At 41.0% G+C, this 26,373-nt stretch overlaps 1 protein-coding gene across 1 annotated transcript in view; it reads left to right on the top strand.

Moving 5' to 3' along the window:
* Window positions 1-26,373, top strand: part of pik3c2b (phosphatidylinositol-4-phosphate 3-kinase, catalytic subunit type 2 beta) — a 56,963-nt gene that overhangs the window by 5,527 nt on the left and 25,063 nt on the right. The window contains exons 2-6 of the mRNA XM_074667397.1: window positions 7,653-8,597; window positions 12,314-12,414; window positions 20,066-20,226; window positions 22,004-22,124; window positions 23,403-23,514. Coding sequence (XP_074523498.1) covers window positions 7,749-8,597; window positions 12,314-12,414; window positions 20,066-20,226; window positions 22,004-22,124; window positions 23,403-23,514 — 1,344 coding nt within the window. The 5' untranslated portion in view covers window positions 7,653-7,748. The remainder of the gene's footprint in view (window positions 1-7,652; window positions 8,598-12,313; window positions 12,415-20,065; window positions 20,227-22,003; window positions 22,125-23,402; window positions 23,515-26,373) is intronic.

The raw sequence follows: 26,373 nt of genomic DNA, 5'->3' as shown, positions 1-26,373 counted from the left end.
TTACCTGTTCAACAGAAACTCAGCTGTCTCGGCGTCAGTCTTCAGTCCCAAATCCCTCTGCAGCTTTTTCCACCAGTTTATTTCTCCAATATTCAGTCTCCATTGGCACCTGAATCGCTCATAATTCTTCCTTGCTTCAGCCTTTTCCTTGAAACTTTTTCGTTTTCTTCCCTTCCCTGTGGAGGGTACCAGTATCAGCTTCCTGGTTTTGATCATCTCTGGCTCCATGACGCTTCGGTAGCTGAGCAGCTAGCTGACGTGAGAGGGGTAGTGGGGAAGGACGAGGTGGGACCATGGGCAGGACGGTGCGGAGCAGGGGAGACAGAGCAGACAGGGGATTGGATGGACTCACGGACCAATCTGAACTGAGCATGCCATGCACGGTTCGGATTGGTCAACTAGTATGCAGCTTTGCAGCGGATGTACTGAATGTATTTTTTTTTGTTCTTTTTGGTCTTTATATTGTGTAGATTGGACCATAGGACCATAACAGCCCTAAAAATGATGTTATTAAGATGTACAAAGCTTCCAAATCGTACACCATAGCTTTAAGACAGTTTTTTCCTCTGAGACTCAGCTGTAGTAGACCTAAATCTAGACTTAAAAAGCTTTATCGATGCGTCCCTGTTTGAGGTGGTTTTATGACCTCAGACATGACAGCTTTGTGTTTTCTGACACACCTGAGACAACGATGATTAGCGGGAGGCTTCACTTCTTGTATTTTCATGACTGAATTTCTCTGTTCCTTTAACATTTGGACCGTCATAACGAGAGCTGCAGAAAAACAGACTCCAACACCTGCCCGTCTCTCCTCCTTCCTTTCACTTCCCCTCTTCAGTCTCCTTCCTGTGGAGGCACCAAACCTCTGCATCGTGGAGACGACCTAAATCTATCCCGCAGTCCTTCCTCCTGCTGCGTGCTCGCTCTTAAACTGATAATGTCAGCGGTCATTAGCTGCAGCTAACAGGTGTGTGATCTCACACAGCACAGGATGTGGAGCGTAGAGTGCACGTTGGTGAGACAGCTGTGAGTCACAGACAGGTGGTTATCAGGTGGAGTCGTGGTGATAGATGTTATCAGCAGCTGTGAACTGATCCGAGAGTTTGATTCTTTATCGAGCCGGTGATACACGTGTGATTCTGCAAAACTCCCGTCAGAAACCACAGACGTAGAGTTAAGTACGTGTGTGCAAGACAACGAATGAACGTCTTGATTGTGGTTATTGAGGGAAATATTTGGAGTGTCTCATGCTGAGAGGGGAGGAGGTGAGACGTCTGCAGTTGGTTGGCAGATGTGTCTGACTAACGCAGAGGACGCTGATGTTTCAGAAAAAGACGAGCTGGTTAACGTCCATCATGTCGCAGGGGCTCTGCAGCCGGCTGCTTATCTCTGCCTTAGTCTGCATCAGCAGAACACTCCACAATCTTAAACACAGCTGTGTGAGGGAGAGTTGCATTGTGGGTAATGTAAAGGCCAGGTTTAAGCTGGAATGTGAGGCCCAGAAAAGATATCTGTGGCTCAGCGCGCGGCAGTGTTGCTGCAGACATGGTATCAGACCGTGTGTTGAGGCGTGTTTTTGACTCAGTCAGTCAGTCGTTGATTCAAGTCGATCACACCCGTCCTCTGTCCACACTGGTGCATGTGTGCCGGAGGAAGTGGGGCACAGCTGGTTGGTGTGTGTGTGTGTCAGGCTTTATTCCCTCTGTGGGGGACATATAATGACAGGGGGTCTCTGCTCTGTTCCTCCCCCACCCCAATCATCCGTTTCCTCCCCTCCCCCCGCCGTGTGTCGATGATGGTGACCCCCCAGGCTTCCAAACGGAGACGGGAATCAGACAGCAGTCTGCCCACTCAGACAGATTACACGTTTATTCATGCAGCAAAGGAGATTCAGATGTTTCAGTTTAGAGCCTGTTCATATTTTTAACAGTTTCTGATCTCAGATTGAGGTAAAAATAGACTTAAAATAGCTGTGACGTCACCTTTTTTAGGACTTTCACCCAATAACAAAACTAATAAGGTAATAACTTCATTTTACGCACTTTTTTGAAAAAGTTACAATAAAAGAAGCAGAATAGTAAAGTTGTCGAAAATTGCGACAACTGAAGCTTCTTTGTGTCCATAACAGAGGACAAACAGAGCTCCACCATCACCCCGTCTTTTCTACTTACATTATGATTCTGAAACTAGACAATATTTATTGAGTAGAGTGTGATTTAGTATTGACGTTGCAGAACACAGCTGAAGCTTCACACACAGCACTGTGTGAGTTCTTGCTGGTGTAACTTTACACGTGATATCCTCATTGACTAATTCCTGGACATGCCAATAGAAATTGTAATCCAGACCAACTAACTACTCTGAAGATAAGAAAACCCTCACACAGCTCTCAAACACAGCTATACACAGCCAACCACAGGCTCACAGAAGCTGCAGGTCAACAATGTGAAGTGTTTTGCTGTAGGGATGCTCCAAAATAGACATTTTTGGCTGAAACCAAAAAATGAGGAAAGAAACACAGAAAGAAATTACTGTGCCAACTTTAAAGCTAGCAGCTAGCTGACGTGAGAGGGGAAGTGGGGAAGGACGAGGTGGGACCATGGGCAGTACGGAGCGGAGCAGGGGAGACTGGGGATTAAATGGACTGACGCACAAATCCTAAATGAGGGAAACTTCAGATTGGTCAATTATTAAGCCGTTTTGCAGCTGCTGTTCGGAATGGATTTTTTTTGTTCTTTTTGGTTTTTATATTGTGTAGATTGGACCATCGGACCATAACAGCCTCAAAATAGTGTTAAAAATAATTACCTAGCTTCAAATCATAGACCATAGCTTTAAGTGCCATTGCGTTTGTAGCTATGACTGTTGCTATCCTCACCAAAATCAAGGCATTACAATTGAATAAATTAATAATGTTTCAAAGAATAATGCAGTCTTCTCATTGATGTCCAGCGTGTACCCAGAGAGAGATTTAAACACACTACTGTCACTCGATGCTCGGGACTGCATTATCCATGGACACTGTCCAGTAGGGATGGGTACCGAATTAGGTACTCTTATAGGTACCAACCGAATTCTATCAAAAGTACCGGGTACCGATTCATGTTAAACCAAAAGTTACCATGTTTAGGTACCTATATGTATCCCTGTGACAGTGAGGGACTGGATGAGTGGGCAATTTTCCATGCTGGACATAAACACAGCATTACAAGGCTATGTATTGAGAGAAAAATATGTTAAATTGAAAAAATATTATATTTTATTATTCAACAAATTGACATTTTTTACAACAAAAACACCAAAAAGTACCGAAACTGGTACCGTTGAGTACTGGTACCGATTGCCAGGTACCAGGCATCAGTACCATACCGTTTTAAATGTGAAAGGTACCCATCCCTACTTACCAGACTGAGATAGACCAGGACGTAAATGTGTGTCAGTAAATCAGAAATCCTCCCAGACCGCACAGTCCAAATGGAGTTTAGTGAGACGTTACAAATACTTTGGTTTGTTTGTGACCTTCACTGAAAAAGTAAATGTTAACATGCTTTGGAACATGATTCATTTCAGTGTCAAGATTAAAACAATGTCTGGTGAAAGACTTTGGACATGCCTTACTGAAATACTGGGCCAGACTTAAGTTTTTTAATTGAAGGCGAGACATTACAGGGGTGTAACTAATGCATGTGTTTGTATGTCAGCTGGAAGTTTGTTGTTGTGATATGACAGCCGCCATCTTTAAACTGAGCAGACCCTCAGCCTGAAGTTTGGGTAAAGTGAACTCCTCAGAAGTTTTAATGGGAAACGTGTCAAATATAAATAGATAAGTAGATAAACCCCTCCCCCTGTGTGAGTCAATAAAAAAAGTCTCCTCTCATCAGTCTCTTCAAAGTTATCCTTGAAGCTCTCTTCAAAGCCACTAGGCTCCATCCGCCAACATTAATGTAACCGCACATAGCTCAGGAGCCGCTGGTCTGCAGACGTCTGATTGGTTGCTTTGTTGCTCTCACTGGTGAGATAAACGCTTTGCTCAGACACAAAAACACAAACAGGCCAATGATGGAGCAGCAAACTCTCGTGATGTGTGAGGTCAAATGACTGTTTTCCTGCGTGTGGTCTGGAGGCTTTGAAGACGTCAGACAACGTGCCGTTTACAGACACACAAAGAGCTCTCTCTGCATGCTGACCTTTAAACCCACGTCATTAAACGCTCCGTTAAATCAGGGTTTATTTCTGACCCGCTCGGGTCTCAGCTGCTTCTTCCTCCTCACTTCCTCCTGATTGTGTCCTTTGTGTTTCCTTCCTTCCTCCACACTCGGCTGCAGGTTTGTTGGTCTGATGGTGGTTCTCCGGATCTCTGATGTGTTTTTGTGGGACTTCCCAACAGCTGAAAAAAATGATCCCACTGTCTGTGATGCTAAACTTATCACATCAGCAGTCCTTCATTTGGATTCTGGTTTAGATCCTGACACTCTGATTTGTCTCTAATTTAAGAAAATTTCATGAAGCAGCTCGACAGAGCTAAACAGTTTCTCCCCCAAAGCCTTTGAAAAACTTCCTAAACCCACTTCCGGAGATATATTGAGTTTTCAGGACTTGATTGGATCTTGAAGGCAGAGGCCTGAAAGTAAAGACAGCACAGATAGGCCTGAGCGATAAAACGATCCTCGATAGACTAAAGAGGGCGGTTTGCACCTGTTATCAATTGCACGAACAGTCTTAGTCAGAGGTGTCAAAAGTATTCACATTCATTACTCAAGTAGAAGTATAAGGGTTTAAAAAGACTTTTGGAGAAGTTGAAGTATCAACTCAAGCTTTTTACTGAAGTAAAAGTTTAAAAGTACTGCTTTCAAAACTACTAAAAGTAAAAAAGTAAAGGTAAGTTAAAGGGTGGAACCCTTTTGGCACCACAATAATAGCTATTTTCATTAAAGCTCCTGGTCTTTTTTGTCTATTTTTGTCAATAATTTTGTCAAAAAAATGCCCTATGTGTAAATAATTTGCACCCTTTTTCCAGGAGAAGTAGAAGTTTCAAACTCTGTCAAGTATTTACCATTCTTTTGTGATAAAATACCTAAAACTGTGTGTCATAAAAGGAAAAGGACGAAAACGGATTTGAATTTTCTTCAACTTTCTTTATATAAATTCTTGAAAAGTGTAGATTGAACATTTCTGAGATTGCAAATATTTAATTTAAACTATTTTTCAACAACTCAGACAGTTTCACATTTCTGGAGCTTTCTGAGTCCATGTTACAGGCTGTATAAGTTATCAAAAAGCCAGGCTTTTTTTTATTTATTTTGGCAGTGGTAGACTCTGAAACAGTTCCTGTCCACCTGAAGACAGAGACCCACTTGACACACAATGGCAATAACAATACACAATAGCAAAACTACAAAAACACAGCAAAATACACACCAAAAAACTAGCCAAAATGTGGAAAAAACACAGTAAAGAACTCGATCAAAAAACACATAAGAATTGCAAAAAACACAACGAAATCACTTCGAGAAAAACTAGTATTTACAAGATTTGTATTTATTTACACAGATTATACCTCTAAAACTCTCCTTAACTCCAAGAAACCACACCGAAAGTTGATTTGAATCCTCCGCTCTCTCACACAAACGCTGCCCGCTCCTCCTGCTTATTGCCTCTCTCTCCTCACACAGCACTCAGTCATTACTGTAATGCATGTAATATCACCAGAAAGCCCCGTTTCACAGCTTTCAGGGGCACTTTGAATGATTAAAATTGCACGAAGTAGCGAGGAGTTACGGTAATTTGAAATACACTTTTGCAGCGGTGTCACCGGTGATCCCTGTAGACTGGGCCTATAGTTCATAAACAGGGGGTCTTTGAGTTACGAACGGGTTTGTCTGTTCCTACGACGCATCGTAACCCCAAATTTTGCGCATGTCGGATTTTTGCCCTAAATACCCCCTAAATCTCTAAATAACTATTCAAATACATGTATTATACTTCATATTCATGGGAAAAAAGTAAAGACAATTAAAATAAACATCTCAACTAAACAGACAATCTACACTATGACGCAACTCGAGACAAAGTGGACCATGCTGATCACCACGTAGCACTGCGTAGCTGTGTATTCATTCGCACTCCACGTCAAAAACTAGTACACGTCGTATGAGCTTACAAACAGGGGGGTGTGACTTCAGACCTTTTCTATTTTCTCATGTACATATATTTATTGGCGTCAAAACATCGAAACAATGCAAGTCGAGAACCCTGTAAGTCAAGGACCTATTGTAGTTCATCCCCCTCCTGAGTCTCTACCAAAGACATCTTTGCTACTTACAGCTGTTATGTTGTTGCTGAAGTGGGATGTGATTTGTGTCATGTGCAGATGTGATGGATCGAATACAAACCAACAGGGTGTTGGAATGGTTATATGTTTTTACGTCTTATCCATCCACAATCAAATTCACTCTTTCCAGATGGCACAATTTCAGAATTTTTGGGATAGGTTTTTCCTTTTTTTGGGTGTGTGTCTTTTTGAACGATGACAAGCTGGAATGACACTAGGGATGGGTGCCGAATTAGGTACTTTTTAAGGTACTGACCAAATTCTGACAAAAGTACCGGGTACCGATTCACGTATCAAAAGTTACCATGTTTAGGTACCTAAATGCATCGTTGTGACTGTGTGGGAGTGGAAGAGTAGGTGATTCTCCATGCTGGACATGAACACAGCATTACAAGGTTATATGATGAAGAATCGATATGTTAAATTGAAAAAAATAAATATTTTATTATTCAACAAATTGATACTTTTGACCATATAAACACAAAAAAGTACTGAATATTGGTACCATTGAGTACTGATACGGATTGCCAGGTACCGGGCATTGGTACCGTATCGTTTCAAATGTGAAAGGTACCCATCTCTAAATGAAACAGAGGTAGCGAGGCTATTTCTAAAATGTGTGGAGTAGAAAGCACAGATACTTACCTGAAAATTTAAGGAGTAGAAGTAAAAAGTCGGCTTTAAAAATAATTACTCAGGTAAAGTATGAATAACCAAAATTTTTACTTAAGTAAGGTAACAAAGTATTTTAAATGTTACTTGACCCCCTTGGTTTTAGTAGATCACCTTCAACACGCCCACTGATAACAAAGTACAGTAGATGTTCCTGTTTTATTTCTCCAAAGTAGTTGTATAATGTTCTTCAGCATATCTGTCATGTTCAACCTCTGACAAAAAAATAAACCAAGTCAAAAATAACTTTCTGTCGTCGTCACAACTCACTGATGAGTAAGGGAGCATTTTAGCCTGAGAAAATAGTTATTTGACTGATATCACAATAAATATTGAGATGGACTAATATAAAAATATTGTTGTGAAAGGATTTTTCTCCTATTGCCAAACCCTGACCTCAGCGGTTTTTGATCAAATGTTTCATTTCATGGTTGATGATGACATTCAGACTGATGGCTGATCAGTGATGCACTGATGGATGGATGGATAGATAGATAGATAGATAGATAGATAGATAGATAGATAGATAGATAGATAGATAGATAGATAGATAGATAGATAGATAGATAGATAGATAGATGGATGGATGGATGGATGGATGGATGGATGTCTAAATGTCTGACCCCCTCTGTCTCTCTCTGTCTCTCAGCTCATCCTCTGCAGCTCCATGAGTCCTGGTCGGTCCCTCTCACAGTCCAGCTGAGCTCTTCCCTCCCTCCTGCTCCGTCCCTGCTCAGGAGGCACCATGTCGGCGGCTCAGACCCAGAAGGAGAGCAGCGAGGCGGGCTGGGGCTGCCTGGAGGCTCTGGGTCTCAGCCAGAAGGAGCTGGTCCTGGCTGAGGCCCTGCAGATGGAGTACGACGCCCTCTCCAGACTCAAACAGGACAAAAGTGGGACCGGGACCAGCCACAGTCCTAGTTCTAGAACCCACAGCCAGACCCGCTCCAAAACCCCAAATCCCACCATCGAGCGACCCCGACCTGTCCCGAGCCAGCCTTTGGGGGGAGGCCTGCTGAGGGGCCTCTCTGGGTCAGACTCATCCCTGAACCAGCCTGGAGGGTCACAGTCTCCTCCTTCTATCCCAGCCAGGGTGCCCCCTCCTCAGGGGGGCTTCATCAAAGAGTCCCTGTACATCCTGGACAGTCCAGAGGTCAACAAGTTCAGAGAGGGCTCTGGATCCAGTCTGGGGGACTCTCATGGATCTGGATCAGGGTTTTTTTCTAAAGGCTTCCCCTCTCTCCCAGACGACATCCCCCCTGCCATCCCCCCGAGGAACCCCATCCCACAGTCCTCAGGATCGGAGAACCCTTTCCTGCCGTCTCGAGGGTCCACGGTGCCCCGTGATGTGAACTTGTTCACACCAGACGTGGATCCGCCCAAAGTCTCCTCAGGAGAGCTGAACTACGACAACATAAACGAATCGCTGGCCCGACTCAACGAGAGCCGCCAGGGGCCCCGAGGTCGGAGGGCCAACGGGGACCAATCAGGGAAGCCCGTGGCTCGAAGTAAGACCCTACCCCCTCAGGTCCCGCCCAGGACGTACATACCTGTTCCCAAGAGCAACAAGAACCAGCGCAGGGTTTCTGCAGACCCGGTAAGAAGGAGTGACTGAATCTCTCCACCTGATACCCGTTTGTATCCCATTACCATCACCTGAGTCTGATCTGTCCCACCTGAGGTCACCTGATCACTGAACTCTGATCAAACTGGAGCTGCCTTTCATTTCTGCCTCTTTCTCTCTCAGTTCCTCTTCACGTGTGTGTCTGTCGTGTTTTTAGTAAACAGGTTTCTTCTCTGTTCTCTGTCGATGTGTTTAACATGATCACACTCACAGTCCGTCTGCAAACAGTCAGAACAGACCAGTCTGACCAGCTGTAACCTGAAGCTGTGATGGAGAAATGTTCACTAAACCCTAAACCCACAAAAACCCTGGTCTGTAGTCAGAGCTCTGCCCCTCAGAGTTTGTTCTTCACTGACAAACAGGAGCGGGGTGGGAAGCAGAGCAGGACATCAGATCAACAGTCCAACGTAGAACGAAGCACCTGATGACAGTTTTTACACTGATGGGCAGAAATGCAGACATCTCTGCTCAACATTGTTAGCCTGTATGCTGAACGATGCCTTCACTGATTCAACTGTTCTGCCACAGCTATCTTAGTTAGGCAGTGAGATGTCAGCTTCCCAAGAAAACTCTGATTCAGGATTTTCAGCTTGAAGTTTTACTGAAGAACTGAACACACAGAGAAAATGATCATCACTGTCTCTCAACAGATTTCTATTCAACACATTCAACATGTTACACATCCCCTTATTTACCAAAAATGATATAAACAAAATAGTGATAGCTTGATGCTGACGCAGATGGGAAATTGCATTAATATGCCAGCGGTTATGCGTACATTGGTTCAACTTTGGTTTTTACAACAGACTTTCAACTCTTATCACAGAATCATATCACAGTAACTTTTTGTAAACAACACTGAGAGCTCCAAACATCAAAACACTAACAGGTGAATGAAAGAAAAGGTATGTGCAGGCTCTGTGCTAGCTTCATAACTACAGCAAGGTTCCAAACAACTAAAACAATTGCTATAACCACTTCCAGACACTAGATGGCGTTTTTCAGACATAGAGCAAAACAGTGCATCAATGTCAGGCCACCTGCAAGTTTCATTTATTTCTATTTATGTACATCCAGAGATCTCCAGATCAAGTGAACAATTTCAAATTTATTAACTTAGAAACTCAATAAATGTTGCTGACACAGAAAACTGTAAAGCTACTTTTGTACAGAGAAAACTCACAGGAGGAATTGATAAGGGAATGGATAAAGAATCGGATCATAAAGCAGAATCGATAAGGGCATTGATGTCAATAAAACCTTATCAATAGCCATCCCTGTCTTTGCTGTCTCATCTTGTAAATGATTCTCCATCAGTTCCCCGTCACTCTTTTGTTTTTTGCACGACTCACATTATATAATAGTCATCAACCTGCTCGCAAACTCTCTGTGAAATTTTCAGGATATTTCCCACTGTGCTCACTCTGACAGCCCATGGAAATTTAGCAGCCTGATTTTATTTTACATTATATGTTCATTGATATATATTTGTTCACACATGCAGCTCAGCACCCTCAAAATGTTGTGAAGTGCTGTGCATGTGTGAACACAGCTCTAACAAACATACGCTGATAGCAGGATTACCACACCTGTTCAGCTGTTTAAAGGTGGACATTGTGCTCATGTGAAGTAATTCTTCAGTAAAGTAAAGATGTGGAGCTATACAGAAAATTAACAATCAGAGGAGACAACAATTTTCAGATGAGTTAATGTTAACACCACACGCTTTTACTCTGTTCGAGATCTTTATTTATTTTTACTCTTTGTGTGTTATCTGATAAGCTAATAACCACTGTTGCCACGGTTACTTTGAAAAAGTAATCTGCTTAATGATTACTGATTACTCCTTTAAAAAGTAACTTAGTTACTTTACTGACTACTTGATTTTAAAAGTAACTAAGTTAGACTAAAAGTTACTTTGTTAGTTACTTTCAGCAGCTACTGAAAACACAAGTAGCTGCATAATTTGGTAAAATTGTGCGATGCAATTAAATGAATTATAATGTGAGTCTACATGTTTTGTTTTAAAGTAACATGCAGACATTGGTAGTCATAAAATTTGGACTTAACACCTGAAAACAAAAATATTCATTTTATACATTTTGAGTTTCAAAATACAGCTAAAGACAGTTTTTGCAGTAATATTTTTGGTACACTACAGCAATATTCACTTAAATTTTAGGGTTAAATTATTTTCTTTTTAAATGCTTTGTTTTACTCTAGTTTGGTTTTTATCAGTTTCATTTTTGTTAAAGCTGTAGTCTGTTGATCCTGCATTTGTAATACAATAACCAAAAATAATTGTTGCTGCAGTGTGGGCTCACATAATCCTCAGTACTCTGTTTGGGGCACCCCAGTCTAAAAAGTCTGGGCACGCCCCTGCTTGCCACCAGGTGCCTCGTTGTAGCCTATTGCTCATGGAATACAGGGAGTTACAGTGAAAGATGGGACTCACCTTTCCCCAGGTAAAAATCAAACAACTTCTCAAGCGTTTATGTCCACAGTGGGCTGATCTCCCTCACACTGATTCCTAAATGTTTCAGTCAAAGATCTTAAGCAAACTGCCCGCACAGAGTGAACAACGAACTGTAATATTGTCATCTTTAGCTGACACAAACTCAAAACAGTGACTGTGTTCCCAGCTAGAAAACGCTCTCCTCTCCCTCCTCTGTTTACCTTTGTGTGCTGGCTGCTAACACACGTGAGTTGTTCACATGCTGAAAACACGATGAACACGTGACTCCCGTCACTCCCTGAGATGCAAGAAAAAGACATTTAGATTTTTCTTTTACAAGAAAAATGAAAAAAAAAAGGAACCAACATTTACTTAGTTAAGTAACTTTAATCTGATTACTGTTCTGGAAAAAGAAACACGTTAGATTACTCGTTACTGAAAAAAGTGGTCAAATCAGAGTAACGCGTTACTTAGTAGTGCGTTAGCGGCATCACTGCTAATAACAGCTGTTGGACCGTAATTTTTGTTATAAAATTTCCAGTTTTTCTGCTGAAAAAAAGCTCTTCCTGATCTTCTCTCAGTCACACCGTTACTGCTCGCCAGGTTTATTGCTGTTTATGCAAAGTAAGCATTAACGATCCCAATTTGTTGGATGGTTTTTCAGGAGGCTCCCCTTAATTATGACATTCTGCACCTGCGTCTCTTTCATGGTGTTGTTAATTAAGTGGATGATCATTTGCAGTCATGCATTCGTCTAACGCTGCAGCCCAATGGGCCGTTTCATAACAGAACGTTAGGGCTGGACTCACTCATACACACCTAAGGATTTCAGGTTACTTTCATCACTGCAAGAAAAGAAAATACAATGTAAAATTTTTTGTCTGTATTTTTTATATTGGAGCACTAAAACCAGAAACCACAAAAATCAGAAAAACTATTTCAAGCTGTAGAGACACATTTTCAGTGGCATAAAGCAAGTTAGAGGGTTAAGGTTTGAACACTGCAGAGGATTAAAGTCTGGGCTTAAAACTGGAAACTGGTTCATACTCCTGCGTTAAATGGAGCCTTCATTGTTCCTTTGCTCGTCAGACACTGCAGCCTTTTTTCATGTTTGAATGACTTCTTTCTCTCCTCATTTCTTCCCTTTCTTCCCCTCCATGCTGTAAATAAGTGGATTGAAAGATACATATTTTGTGAACTCTCCTCTGATTGGTCGGCTCCGTGTGATCGACAGGTGTCCCTCGGCTCCAGGATGAATGGATTTGGATATGAACTGTTCCAGGTGTCTGAGGAGAGAGACGAGGAGGTGGCAGCGTTCTGTCACATGCTGGATGTGTGAGTAACAAACGCTGACACACACTCACACACGAGTATGTGCAAACATTTACTCATGCTGACCAAAAACTGAGCAGAAACAAACCAAAACAAACTCCTTAAAGGATTAAAAACCACTGGATTTAAAAGAGCAGAACAAAACTTTAAACACACTGAGGTCAGATTCCTGAATGAAGGGAAGCAGAGAGACGCTCTGTCAGCTCTAAGGGTTTTCAGCGACTAAAACTCGCTGCTCCTTGTTAACTCTGTGTCTCCTGCAGAGCTCAGGACTCAAACAGAAGGAGACGTAACTGTCTGTCTGAGCTTCTGACGCCCTCATACACAGAGCGTTTCCCAGGCCCCTGTCTTTGACCTGCAACTAAATTTAACCTGAAAATTCAAACTTCAAATACGACGCTGGAGCTGTGAAAACATTTAGAAATCACGACACATGAGCGCGTGAATGTCCGTGCATTGCTGAAATGTCCCGTCAGTACAAATATTTACGCTAAGTTCAGAAATGTTTTCTCAGAGCAGAAATATCTTTGAGAGCAGAGGAGTCGTCTGATTCCAGAGCTTCCTGCAGAAATATTTTCTTATCTCAAAACTTCTTGGAGCAGACATGTTGTAGTGAATGCAGAAAGGTCCTCAGGGAGCAGATATTCAGCCTCAGTGTAGAGAAGACCTCCTACTGCAGCCCTTGTTTTTTTCGTGTTTTTTAATGCAGCAATGCTTTCATCGTCTTTTAGCGCTGAAGTCAAGTCAAGCTTTATTTCTATAGCACATTTTAAAACAACTGCAGTTGGCCAAAGTGCTGTACAGGCATAAAATCAAGATCAATAAAATCACAATGAATAAAAACACAATCAATTAAAACAAACATTAATAAGAATAATTTTAGGGATGCACAATATTGGGTTTTTGCCGATATCCGATATGCCGATATATCGAAACCCCTTTTGGCCGATACCGATACCGATAATCACAAGTTTGTTTGGTTTTTTCACTGTAAAGAAAACTAAGTCTATCCTGTACTGGAATTTATATGTTACTCTTATTGTGACGGTCTCATTTGTTTAAGAAACACACATAAAACAAGACAAAAAACATTTGATTTTACCATAAATAAGAAATGTATCTTTTTTTCAAACTCAAGACATTCAGTATTGAAAAACAGAAAAATAATTTCTTTAGATCACATGAACTTTAAATGTACAATGCATTTTCAAACATAACCAAGTTGCATTTGATTATTTTAGAGCTACTGTAACAACCTGGTGACAGACACAGAGCTCTGCAGTGGAAATAAATGAAGTGCTACATTTTACTTAAGGAGCTTATTTTTCAGATGGAAAATAATAATAATCCTAACTGAATAGCACCTTATCGGCTGTGCATATCGGCTGAAATTTTCATATCTGCTGATACCGATAAACCTGTTTTTAAGCTTTTATCAGCCGATACCGATATTGTGCCGATAATATCGTGCATCCCTAAATAATTAAAAACAGCAGGAAGGTAAAAGACACAATAAATAGTAGAAAAAAAAAAGCAACAATAAAAAAAAGCAAATAAAATGCTGGATGTCATGCCTAACCTGTATTAATAGCTAATGCAAAAAGATAAGTTTTAAGAAGAGATTTAAAGCTGTCCGTAGTCTCTGGATCCCAAAGCTGACAGGAAGCCAGTGGAGAGAGGCCAGTAGGGGCGTGATGTGATCACGTTGTCTCTTTCCTGTCAGCAGGCGTGCAGCCGCATTCTGAACCTGCTGAAGGCGGCGGAGGGACGACTGATCAATACCAACATACAAAGAGTTACAATAGTCCAAGCGGGATGTAATGAACATGTGTATTACCCTCTCAAACTCATGAGGAGGGAGATAGGCCTTGATTTTGCTTAAAAGTCTCAGCTGGAAGAAGCTTGTCTTCACGACAGAGCTGATCTGTTTATCAAATTTAAAAGACCTGTCAAAGATGACACTGAAGTTCCTGACTGAAGGACAGCAGTGAGACAGCAAATTACCAAAAACACTGTTGACGCCATTCAGTAGATCAGTAGGACCAAAGACAATGGTTTCAGTTTTCTTTTCATTCACACACCAAAAGTTCAAGGACATCCATGATTTAACATCCAGACAGGTCAACAAGGCTTTCATCGAATCATTTGTTTTCGGAGACAGATAGATTTGCAAATCATCTGCAAAACAGTAAAAGGAGGCACCATGTTTTTTAAAGATGTACCCCAGTGGAAGCACATACAAAGAAAACAGTATTGGTCCTAAAATAGAGCCTTGAGGGACCCCACAGATTAGAGGGGCCTCTGGAGAAGAATGTTGGCCAAGGTGGACAGAGAAGGTCCTCTCTGACAAAAAGGATTGAAACCTTTTTAGGACAGTACCCTTAATGCTGACACAAAGCTCAAGCTTTGGGAAGTCTTTGTGCATCCCAAAACTTCATGGACATGCAGAAATATCTGTTTGAAATTAAAATATGGTGCAGTGATATTTTTGTGCATTTATGTCTTCTCAGTGCAGAAGTGTTTTCTACATGCAGCGTGTTTTTTTCTGCTGAGTTGTCTTCATAGTGTTAAACAGTCTTTGCAGTGCAAAACTGTCTGTGGTTCCAGTTTGACTCACAATTCACAACCGTCCATACTGCGCAGACATGTCCCCTGAGTGGATGACTTCAACACCATGCACAAATGTCTTTTCAGTGCATTGGTTTTTTTACAGGGGGAAAAGTCCTCTGTGCAGGATTGTGCGTTTTGCAGAGCCCATGAATGTCTCTGCAGAGCACGACTGCACAGTGAAGAGCAGAAAAGTTTTCATTGTGCAAAACATTAACCAGTGGTGCATGAATAAATTTGTAGAGCTGAAGTTTAGTCAGCGAGCAGAACAGTTAGCCCGTACGATCGTCTACCTGCTGTGTGCTGGTGCAGAAAAATCCCCAGTTTGCAAACATGCTGCAGAGAAGCCTTAGCAGCGTAAATCCCCCGCCCCCGACAGTGTTTTCAAAATCTTAATTCACACAGACACACACACAGACATACACACACACACACACACACACACACAGACATACACACACACACACACACACATACACAGCTCCTGACCTTCAGTCTGTCTGATAGAACGACACAAACAGTGTAATAAATGTTTATAATGAATGTTTACAGCCCTCAGAGTCTCTCCTACATGAAGTCGGTAAATATTCTAAGTGTGTCTTCACTGAATCACAGCAGCCTGTCAGAGTGTTCAGGGATCAGATAAATATCATTTTTAAACCCCACTGTAAGGTTTGAGTCTGTTTTTTACTTTATCCTGAAAGAGAGTGCACAGCAGGTCGTTGAACCCCGCATCAGAAAGGGTTAAACAACAAAAATGTGAATGTTCGAAGGTCAGCTCTGAGCCTGATCCAGAATCAGAGCTCCACATTCAGAGAGGAAAAACCTCAACCAAATCTGTCAGGAGGTTAATTAAATACATATAACGATAATGTTTTAGATTAATTTCCTTTATTTACAGAAACAAGTCAAATATATAAAGTGTTCAGGCAGAAAAAAGACACAGCTCTATTGCAAAACAGATAATCATATCATGTCTGATTGGGTTTAGTATGCAGTTAATAAAACTTACCCAGTCCTTCCCTTTTATTGTTGTGTTTTTATTATTTCATCAGTCTGCATGTGTAGGGAAACAAAACAGAAGAAAAGAAAGTGCATCACAAAATATTGGACTGTTGGTCATCAGAGATGTTTTAAGTTAGAATAAAAAAGACCAGAAGAAACTGGACACTGATATGTTCATGAAAAGACTGAAGCAAGGCTACATCTGCAGGACGCAGACGGTGACCCTAAAGAGGAGAACAGAGAGAAATCTGTGAGCAAAGTCTGAGTCCTTAAACCCTGGAGGTTTCCATCTGTCACTGCAGCAGGAAAGAGCAAAGACGTTTTACAATCACAATAAAAAGGTCATTTACAGAGCACAGTTTCATTATCATAAGAGAAATGTTGTTAGAAATGAATAGTTTCTACTGTCACAACTTTATCATCTGATTATTTTTATTTATTTGTTTTAAGAAATTGTTTACAAAAGGAAAAAATAACATTTTAGAGCTGCTTAGCCAGTCTTTTATTTTGAAGAGTGCTAAAACCAGGAACAGAGAGCAACCTTTGAGTCTTTTCTTAAAGGGGACATATCATGCTGATCCCTGATTTAATACTTACATATAATATAATAAATTTGAAAACAAGACCTTTCACCCCATGAATTTTCAAAAAATGAGATATTGTATTTTTTCTGATATCCTAGAACGAGATTTGATGCCTCTGAAAATAGGTCATTGCCATTTGGCCGCGAGATTTCGACCTTCATGACGACACGAGGATCCTTTCTTTTTATTGGAGTAATCTGATAGAGCAGCTCCTCCTCTGTGATGTCAGTTAGTCACACAACCGCCACTGAGGGATACACCCACCAAGAGCCGAGTATTAACGTATAAACTATACATGTTACAGTACCAGTCTGACTCACCACACTGAAGCGTCCTGAGATGATCTGTGTCGAGGTGGATTTTCTTCCTCCTGAGCTGCAGAACCGTCCGGGTCTGACTCGGGGTCCAATACAAAAGGACGTATCCTACACTCTGCCATTTTATTAGTGCTATCAATGCCTTACGGTGAAGTTTTGGCAAACAGCAAACTCGCTCGATCTGCTCCATCCAATATGGCGATTTTGTAAATACTGCCATGCTGCAAAAACCGCCCCCTGGCTCTACCCCCTCCACCCCTCTGATAGAACTGACCAATCAGAGCACAAAGGGCTGTGACGTTGCGAGGTTACTGGAGGTCATTCTGGAAACGGAGCGTTTCACCGAGATCTTCAGAATGGCCTAAACTGAGGATATTGAGAACGCTATTGTGGGGCAATGAAGGAACTAAATGACTTGTACTGAGGGCAGAAATGCTTTACAGGCATCCTAGTCTGGCATAGTGAAAAGGAGAAACAAGCATGATATGTCCACTTTAAATGAAGATTTTACAAATGACTTAATAATTTTACACTGCAAGAAACTGAAATCTCATCAAGTGTTTTTGAGGAAATAATGTCTTATTATACTTAAAATGAGCCATATTCAACTGATCAGTCCAGAAAAATGTTGTGTTTTAAGTTGTTTAGGACCAAAAAGGAGGTCTGAATTGCTAATAACAAGTAAAAAACAATGTGCCAAAGGAAGAAGAATAATTTGCTCGAAAACTTTCTTTAAACTAGAATAATGTCTTAATACAAGTAACTTTTTCCTTGTTCCAGCCTTGTCTTGAACTAACTTGAAATGAGACATTTTTCTAGACTACTCAGGTGAATGTGGCTTATATTAAGTCTAAACAGACATTTTCTATTCAAAATAAGACAAAAACACTTGATAAGATTTCAGTTTTTTACATTGTAATCTAGCGCGTCATCATGAAAAGTTTCAGGAGTCTAAAAAGGTGGCGAACAAAAATCAGTCCAACAAACAGATCCGGTTGTCTTGACGACTTCACTCTTGTACCTTTCTGACTTTATTCTGAAAATCCCAGATGGAGGTGGAGATGGAGGAGGCCTGTTGGGGGTGAGGCTAAAGGCAAACCTTGATATTTGAGGTCCAGCACTCCAACATGTTGTGAACCTGTTCAGAGATTCGTAGGTGATGACCTCGTCATTTCAGCAGGTCTTGTGAAGATCTGGTGAAGACCTCCTTTCTTTTTAAAATGCAATGTTTTTGATCAGTTTACAGACAGATTCAGGGATTTCTACAACACGTGGATTTGTAGAGGTTTGAAAATCTACACACGTTAAGTCTGAACATCAAGCTTTGATACTTTATCTTTAATTAATGGGAAAGAATAAATACCCAGTCTTTAGAGAATCTATGAAGTGGTGTCAGTTTTGGTGCCCCTGAGGTCAAAGTTGTTCATCTCTTTTTGTCTTGTACATGTGTGAGTCGTGTTAACTGACAGTAAATCATTCTCCTTACATCCACAGTCAAACGTGTAACTCCCAGTGATTCATGAAAAAGCTAAAAACATGTCTGTTCCTGCAGCAGTGCTGACAGACTTTTAAAACAACAACAAAGAAACGATCACTCGTCTCCCAGATGGTCCTGTTTGTTTTTCCAGGTCATATAGACCATTATCTAACAGTCTGTGTCATTACCAGATAAAAAAAAAAAACTGTCACAGGAGCTTTAAGTCATGAAAACAGTGAGAGTCCCTTGTGTATCAGGACTGTCCCTCCCTCTGTGAACCTCTGTGCCACTGAAGGTGTGTTCAGACCAGTTGTGGAGCATGTTTTTGGTGCAGTGTGTTGACATTTCAAAGTCACTGATAAGTCACAGTTTTGCCTCAGGTGACGTGAGTCCACAAAGTTACATCACTGCTCTGTTTGCAGGGTTTAAGTTCAACAATCTGTGCAGTGCTTTGTCCCAAAAGCCTAACAGGGTTTAGGTTTTGCATGACGTCTTAAGAGGGTGTCAGAATTGAGTCCAAAACACCTGAACAGATTTTAAAAGCAGTTTTTTGTGTGTGTATGAACTCCAGAAAGGCTACTTAGTTCTTAAAGATTAAACTCAAAGTTCTGCTGGTTTTCAGTGTGACTACAGTGAAACTGAGACTCGTTGAACCCAGTTGTCCATCAGGGAATGCTGCGAACAGTTCATCATATTCGAAGCAGCAAGCGATGCTTCTTTTTAAAAATGTCATGAGATCTTTATAAGATATTCACGAGACTTGCTGAAATGACGAGGTCATCATGTAAAGACATCCTAACTGGTTTATGACCCAAAGTTTTGCACATAGCATTGCCCTGACAGAGGGCTGACCAATCAGAGTGAAGGGGTTTTGTGGAGTGGGGAGCCTTAAAGAGGCAGCAGCTAAAATGAAGTGTTTCAGGAAGTGGCTGAAATTAGGCTTTTCTAAAACACCAGAGAGGGAAAAACAGGATTTTGTTTTGAGCTGTAAATCATGTAAAGCTACCGTGAGGGTACCAGTGGGAAAAAAAACAAAATACCTCCTCTTTAACATAAGGAAAGAGCTTAAATCTCTATAAACTGGTCAGCAGTCTTTAGAAAAGAAACAAAAATGAACATGCAACGCTCCTCTTCCATTTTGAAGTAACAATAAAAAGAAAAGTCAGATATTTTAAGAATAGCGTTTTGATATCGGTCTGTTTCTTGGACTGAAGTTTTGAGTTTTTTCTCCTAACAGTTATAATTTCATCTTAAACAAAGAAAAAACCTTGAAAAAATAAATTTGCCATGTTAGAATATTTTTTTTTGTGAAGCAGTTCTTTTACAGTAGCAAGACTTTTTTAAATGTACGGCCGAGCTGCAGTGACAGATGGAAACCTTCTCTCTGTTCTCCTCTTTATGGTTCCTGTCTGCTTCCTGCTGACGCTGGCTTTCAGGTTACTTTGATTTGGTCTCTTTATGCAGACGTCTGTCTGTACACAGCTCCTCTGATCAAATATTTGACCCAGCACCTGAAAATTATGTATAGAAACTGGACAGGTGTGTATGCCAGCTCAGAAACATCATCTGAGTTTATAGTAATCCTGTTGAGACCCCAACTCCTGCTGACCTTTGACCTCACAGCTGTGCCTGAGTCTCTAAACGCTCTTTCTCTTCCTCTCCAGTCTGCGCTCGGCGTACCCGCACAGCGACCGCTCAAAGAACGCCGGCTTCGTGTGGTCGCCGTCTGTCGGTGCTGAGGAGCTGCATCAGGGCCTGGGGGTCAGCGTGAAGGTCACGGTCATCAGCGAGCACTTCAGAGAGCCGCTCACCTTTACCTGTGACGGTGAGACACTGTGAGGGTGTGACTGTAGCAGTGACGCTGAAAGACGCTGTGTGTTTGAGCGATTCTATAATCAGGAGAACATTTCAGGAATACAAAAAAGAGAAAAAAAAATGTTATTGCTTTATATTCTATTTGTTTACTAAGTATATACCTAGAATGTACTTAATTCATTAATAATCAAGCTTAAGCTCTAATGAATTCTTAAATATTTAAGTAATAGAAAAATGGAGCATCATTTTGTCAACCCTGTTGTGGACAAAAGTTGTGACTATTTTTTCAACATAAATCCATATTATGATGAATTTAGAGTAATTCAACATAACATTTTAGACTAAGCTCCCTCGAAATGTCCCTCATCATTTATATCACAGTTTAGACAAAGTATAAAAGAATTATGGCACAAAAATCACAGTAACACACAGGACAAGAAGAGAGAAACCTGTCTCTACAACTCTACATTCAGTGATGCTAACACAGTCGACATTTCCTCCATTTTTTGTCCCCTGTGCTAGCTGTAGACCTTGAACATGGCACCACCTGACCTCCATCAGCTCATATTTCTGCTCCTTTTCTTCACAGTTGGTCTTTATAACATCTATAGTAAGAACAGCAGATAATGTTGGTAACACAGTTGATGAACAGTTAATGCGCCCCATGTACAGACAATCGTTCTGATGAAATATTGATGAGGAGGAGCTGAAACATGACACACTTTCTTCAAGGTTCCCACCAAAAAGGACCTCAGCTGATTAAAGTCATGTGACTTTAGAGAAAACCATTGCTGATTTATAGGTTTTTTTCAATGGGTAACAAAGTTGACATAGATTTCTTGGGCACACACAAAGTGAATTATTTTATCTAAATAAATTATTCAGATAGTTTTAAAACACCTTTGTCATGTTTCAATGATTATTTTAAATAGAGCCCGACCGATATGGGATTTTTGGGGCCGATACTGGTACTGGGGGCAAAAAGAAGCCGATATCTGATATATCAGCTGATATATATAATAAATTCATTGATATACACAGGATAAATACTGTATATGAACACAAATTATGACTAGCTATTGAAAAGTTCCATCTTCCATTTAATGCATGGGACTAAACTAGATTTTAAGTAACAATGTAGCTGCTTTCAAAACATGCATTACATACAATTGCAATAAAATACATTGAAACATTTTCAAAAATTATTTCAAAGAAGACAATAACTTGTGAATTTATTAAAGCCCAGGTTGATCCTGCATGGCATTATGAAGTGAGACGCTGTGTAGTAGCCTTATATTAACACACAGGAGCAGGAGCAACAGAATCCCAGCGAAGCAAAAATTTTTACAATCGGCTACATTTTGGCCAATGTTGATTAATCGGTGACATGCTTTCATCGTTCGGGCTCTAATTTTAAACAAATAATACTGAAAGTAATGAACACAAACATGTATTCTAGTGTTAAATTGAAGAGCAAACTTGACATTTGAGAAATCAGACAGCACAAAAACTGCTAATTCCAACTTGATTTGCATTTTTAGCTAAATAAATGATGGAACCTGTCAACTTTCTGTATTAAATGAAAGTGAAATATCACCAAATGACCCACTGTAAAATTAGCCATTCCTTTAAATTAATAGTAAGTAAAATTGCTAAGTATACCTCATGGACAGGAAATGTTCCCCTAATTAGAGAATCACTCGTTTAATGAAAGTGTATCTCAGCCCAGAATAAAGTGAGCCTGTGTTTATAAAGCCTGCTGTTAAAACCCTCTGCGTGTGTTTCAGGTTCGTCCACGGTGGACCTGCTCATCTATCAGACTCTGTGTTACGCCCAGGATGATCTGGATCACCTGGATGTGGATCACTACCTGCTGAAGGTCTGCGGACACGACGAGTTCCTCAACAAGTAAGAACCTGGATCCCTCAGAGTCCCTAATGGAGGTCTGACACCACAGAGCTGGTTTACCCATCAGGAGCTGCAGCAGGGCGCTCTGCTTCAACACAATAACTGCAGAGTTAACACAAAAGCACAAAAACCTGACAGCAGAGCTTTTTAACAGAGCTGAACAGTGTAAGAAAGGATGCTAAATTGTTAGCATGTGAGGCTAGCGGTAGCAGAAGAAGTCAGGATGCAGTGCCCCCTTTCTGTGGTTTGTGGTTTGTGTTTCCAGAAAGTTTTTGATGCTTTAAAGAAATAAAAAACCACTCAGAGGCTTTTCCCTCCTCTCTGCAGAATCAAGACGTTTCACACAGTTTTATTACTGCACAAGCGTGTGTGTGTGTGTGTGTGTGTGTGTGTGTGTGAGTGAGTGAGTGTATATGAGAGTCTGCACCAGTGCGTGTGTGTGTGTGTTTGTCCATCTGTGGTCGCTGCTCCAGACTCGTAATAACAGAGTGCTGCTGAGCTGTGGCTGCTGCTAAACCAGCAACACTAATATACCAACCACAACACACACACAGCAGACAGACCACAACACACACACTCTACTGTACAGCAGCTCTCAGGGGGTTCAGACAGAAACATTAGTGCCGCAGAACGAGGTGGCACAGCTGCAGAGAGTGTGTGTGTGTGTGTGTGTGTGTGTGTGTGTGTGTGTGTGTGTGTGTGTGTCCTGTCAGTGGAAGTGTGTTTCAGGCTGATAAGCTGAGGTCAGCTGAACTTCCTGCGCTCAAACAATAACTGAAAAACTGTTTTACATCTGTCTCTTTCTCTGTCTGTCTTCATTTCTGTCTCTTTCTCCTCCTCTTTGGCCCTCCACCTGTCTTTCTCTCTGTGTCTCTGTGTCTCTGTGTCTCTGTGTTTTCTGTCTGTTGCTCTGTGTTTCTCTCTCCATGTCTCACTCGGAGTACTCCTGTCTGCCTCTGTTCTTTCTCTGTCTGTTTGACTCCTTAAAGTTTCCTCTCCACGTGTTTATCTCTCTCTGTCTGTCTCTCATGGTCATTTTTCTCTGTCTGTCTGTAAACAAACGTAAACAGCTTAAGTCACATCAGTTTAAAGAACGTATTCCCCTTCATTTATTAAAAACCATCAGTGAACAAAAAAGAGGAAAAGTTGTAATCATTGTTTGAAAATTGTGACCGTTCAGTAACTACGTCTCTCTTTCCCTCCCTAACCTCCTGTCTTCCTGTCTGTCTGTCTGTCTGTCTGTCCGTCTGTCTGTCTGTCTGTCTGTCTGTCTGTCAGCTCTCAGACTCTGGCTGGTCTGGAGTTCGTCCAGCAGTGTCTCAAGTTTGACTGGGACGTCCGACTGTTCCTCACCAAGAGATCAGCCATCGATACAGAGCTGGCCCGCACGGTGTGTACACACACACACACACACACACACACACACTACATAAACCCTCTGTTGTGTTTGAAGCTGACCATCCCTCTACTCTGAGCTGCAGTCACAGATCAGAGGCTCTGCAGGGGTTTGTTTATTCATTGATTTATTTAACCTTTATTTAACCAGGTCGGTCCCACTGAGATTAAAAACCTTTTTTTCAAAGGAGACCTAACCAAAATCTGGGGGTGGGTACCTTTCACATTTGAAACTATACGGTACTGATGCCTGGTACCTGGCAATTGGTATCGTTATTCAACGTTATCAATTTTCAGTACTTTTATGTGGTGAAAAAAAATCACTTTATTTAAGATTTTTTTTTTTCAGTTTAACATTTTTATTCTTCAGTATATAACCGTGCAATGCTGTGTTCATGTCCAGCATTAAAAACACCAGCTCTTCCACTCTCTCATAGTCACATGGATGCATTTAGGTACCTAAACATGGTACCTTTTGGTTTTTCATGAATAAGTACCTGATACTTTTGACAGAATTCGGTCAGTACCTATAAAAGTACCAAATTCTGTGCCCATCACTACCAAAAACACAAAGTTACAGACGGGAAGCACAAAAAGAGAAAAAGTACAGTCAATAAAACAAAAGATTATAGATTAAAATCACGTTCTAGAAAACTACTGAGCTAAAACACTGACATCTCATAGAACCAGCCTCCATGTCTTTTATTTTAAAATCATTCAAAGACACCAGCTCCTTGAGCTTCAGGATAAGTATATGGTCAGGATAACATCTAATAACTGTCATCATTTTTTACTATACTTTTACATAAAGAAATAACTTGCAGGTTTAAATAATAAAATTGTTTATTGACATACATAATGACAGTTTCTCACAACTTTTTCTAAAGTTTTGGCTCAACTTACCTCAAAAAGTGAGATCGAAGGGTGCGGAGGTCCAGAGGTCTGGAGATGAAGGGGATTGCCGGTCAGTGGCCAGTTAGCTTACGTTAGCTTCTCTTAGCCTTCAGCGTAGCTTAGCCGTAGCATCGAGCTCGAATGGGCATGGCTTCATTGCCCAACCACAATTCAGCCCTCCCAGACTCTGCCCAGAATCCGCCTCTGAACCGGACCCTGGCTCCACCGGAAGGCTGCGTTTCTACGATGGCCGCAGCCATGGATTGGCTTCAAAATCGTGTCTCACATTGCACGTCCGCGGCACTTCATCCATGTTTTTTTACAGTCTATGGCTTTAAGTCATTCTGAAGTTGGTTCTAAGCCGAGGCTGCAGAGCACCCAAAGGCCCTTACCAACTCCAGTCCGAGTGTTTGCGACAGAGAGCGTAATGAGATCCTGAGAGCGCAGAGAGAACCGTCCAGTATTTTTCAGCATGATAAAAACACACAAATAGTCAGGAAGCAGCCAAGAACTGCCTTATAGATAAAAGTCTACCAATGTGTGAGCCTCTGGGTCGCCAAAGCAGACCATCCAACCTAAGAGCACAACTCACAATGAACCTCAAGGAGGCGTGTTAAGCAGTATCCACCATATTGAGACACTGTGCAGAGGCATGTATGTGTAAAAGGTCCCCATTATCAAAAGCAGGTAAAAAGGTTGCAGCAATAAGATGCTTTTTTTTTACATTAAAAAAAAAAAACACAACCTGTTACTGAAGTAAAAACCCTGTTTTAGTCTCAGCTTTTCACAAGACACAGACATGTGAATATTACTATTGATCAGTCATTAAGAGTGATAAACTTTAATCATTGACTGACAGAAAGTGGAAATCAGACTTTCATACGGTGGAAATGAAGTTTTTACTCTTTATTTTTCATGAGATAAGGCTTAAATAATTCACGAGCTATGAAAATCTGTTTATAACTACATCTATGAAGCATCCAAACTTTTGTGAGTTTGTGGTTAAAAAAACAGGTTTTCTGATAATTCAAAATAGGAACAGATATTATATCAAAAAATGATGCAAAAACACCTGAAACAAACAGTTTGTTTCCTGCTGAAAGTTGTTAAAAGCGCGTCTTCACACATCCGCTCCTAATAGTTTCTCCATCATCTATGTCCTGATATTTCCAGGACTTCACCTTTTTCACTCACACATAGTGAGGCTATCTTTGTCAGATGTGCTCTCACTGCTCAAAGCTCGCTGTTGGCTTGGCAGAGCGTGCAGTAGGAGGAGGAGGAGAGTTCAGTGGAAGTGACTGTTTTTGTTTTAGTATCGCCACAGCATGTATCAGGATGATTCCAGGATAAAAAAAACCCCATCAAACTGACAAACCAGAGGAGCAAATGTGTAAAACAGAAATACTCTGCTCAATGGAACATCAGCACCCAGCAGGTTCATGATCCAGACCTTTACCTGCTGTGTTCACACATCCACACCCCAGACTAAACACAGACTCATTACCAAGACGCTGCCAGGAAAAAGTCTGGAGTCGACCGGTGAAAGGTTCAACCATTTGGGTTAAAGAGCAGCAGCTCAGCAGGATGAGACGGGGAAATTATCAGGAGTGTGCACTGCAAAAAGTGAAGGATAATCAGGTGTTTATGGAGGATTCCCTGTAAAAAATGGTATTATTAGACTTAATTTGAGCCAAATTCACCTGACAAATCCAGAAAAAAGTCGTTTCAAGAAATTGAAGGATAAAAACAATGTCTGAATTGTTTGTAGAGTATAAAAAAAACATAATTTTCTGGTTTTGTTTCTTGATATGAAAATAATTTCCCAATTGTAAACTAAATATTTCGTATTTTTTCAGATGAGTGTAGCTCATAATAAGTCTAACTAGAGAATTGTATTACTAAAAATAAGACATCAAGACTTGCTCAGAGTTCAGTTTTTGCAGTGTAATGGTTTAATGTG

The sequence above is a fragment of the Halichoeres trimaculatus genome, unplaced genomic scaffold (assembly GCF_033239565.1).
Source record: "Halichoeres trimaculatus isolate MK-OKI-2021-1 unplaced genomic scaffold, fHalTri1.1 fHalTri1_scaffold_1, whole genome shotgun sequence".
Classification (NCBI taxonomy): domain Eukaryota; kingdom Metazoa; phylum Chordata; class Actinopteri; order Labriformes; family Labridae; genus Halichoeres; species Halichoeres trimaculatus.
The sequence above is the reverse complement of the archived record's forward strand: the minus strand, read 5'-3'. Positions and strand labels throughout refer to the sequence as shown.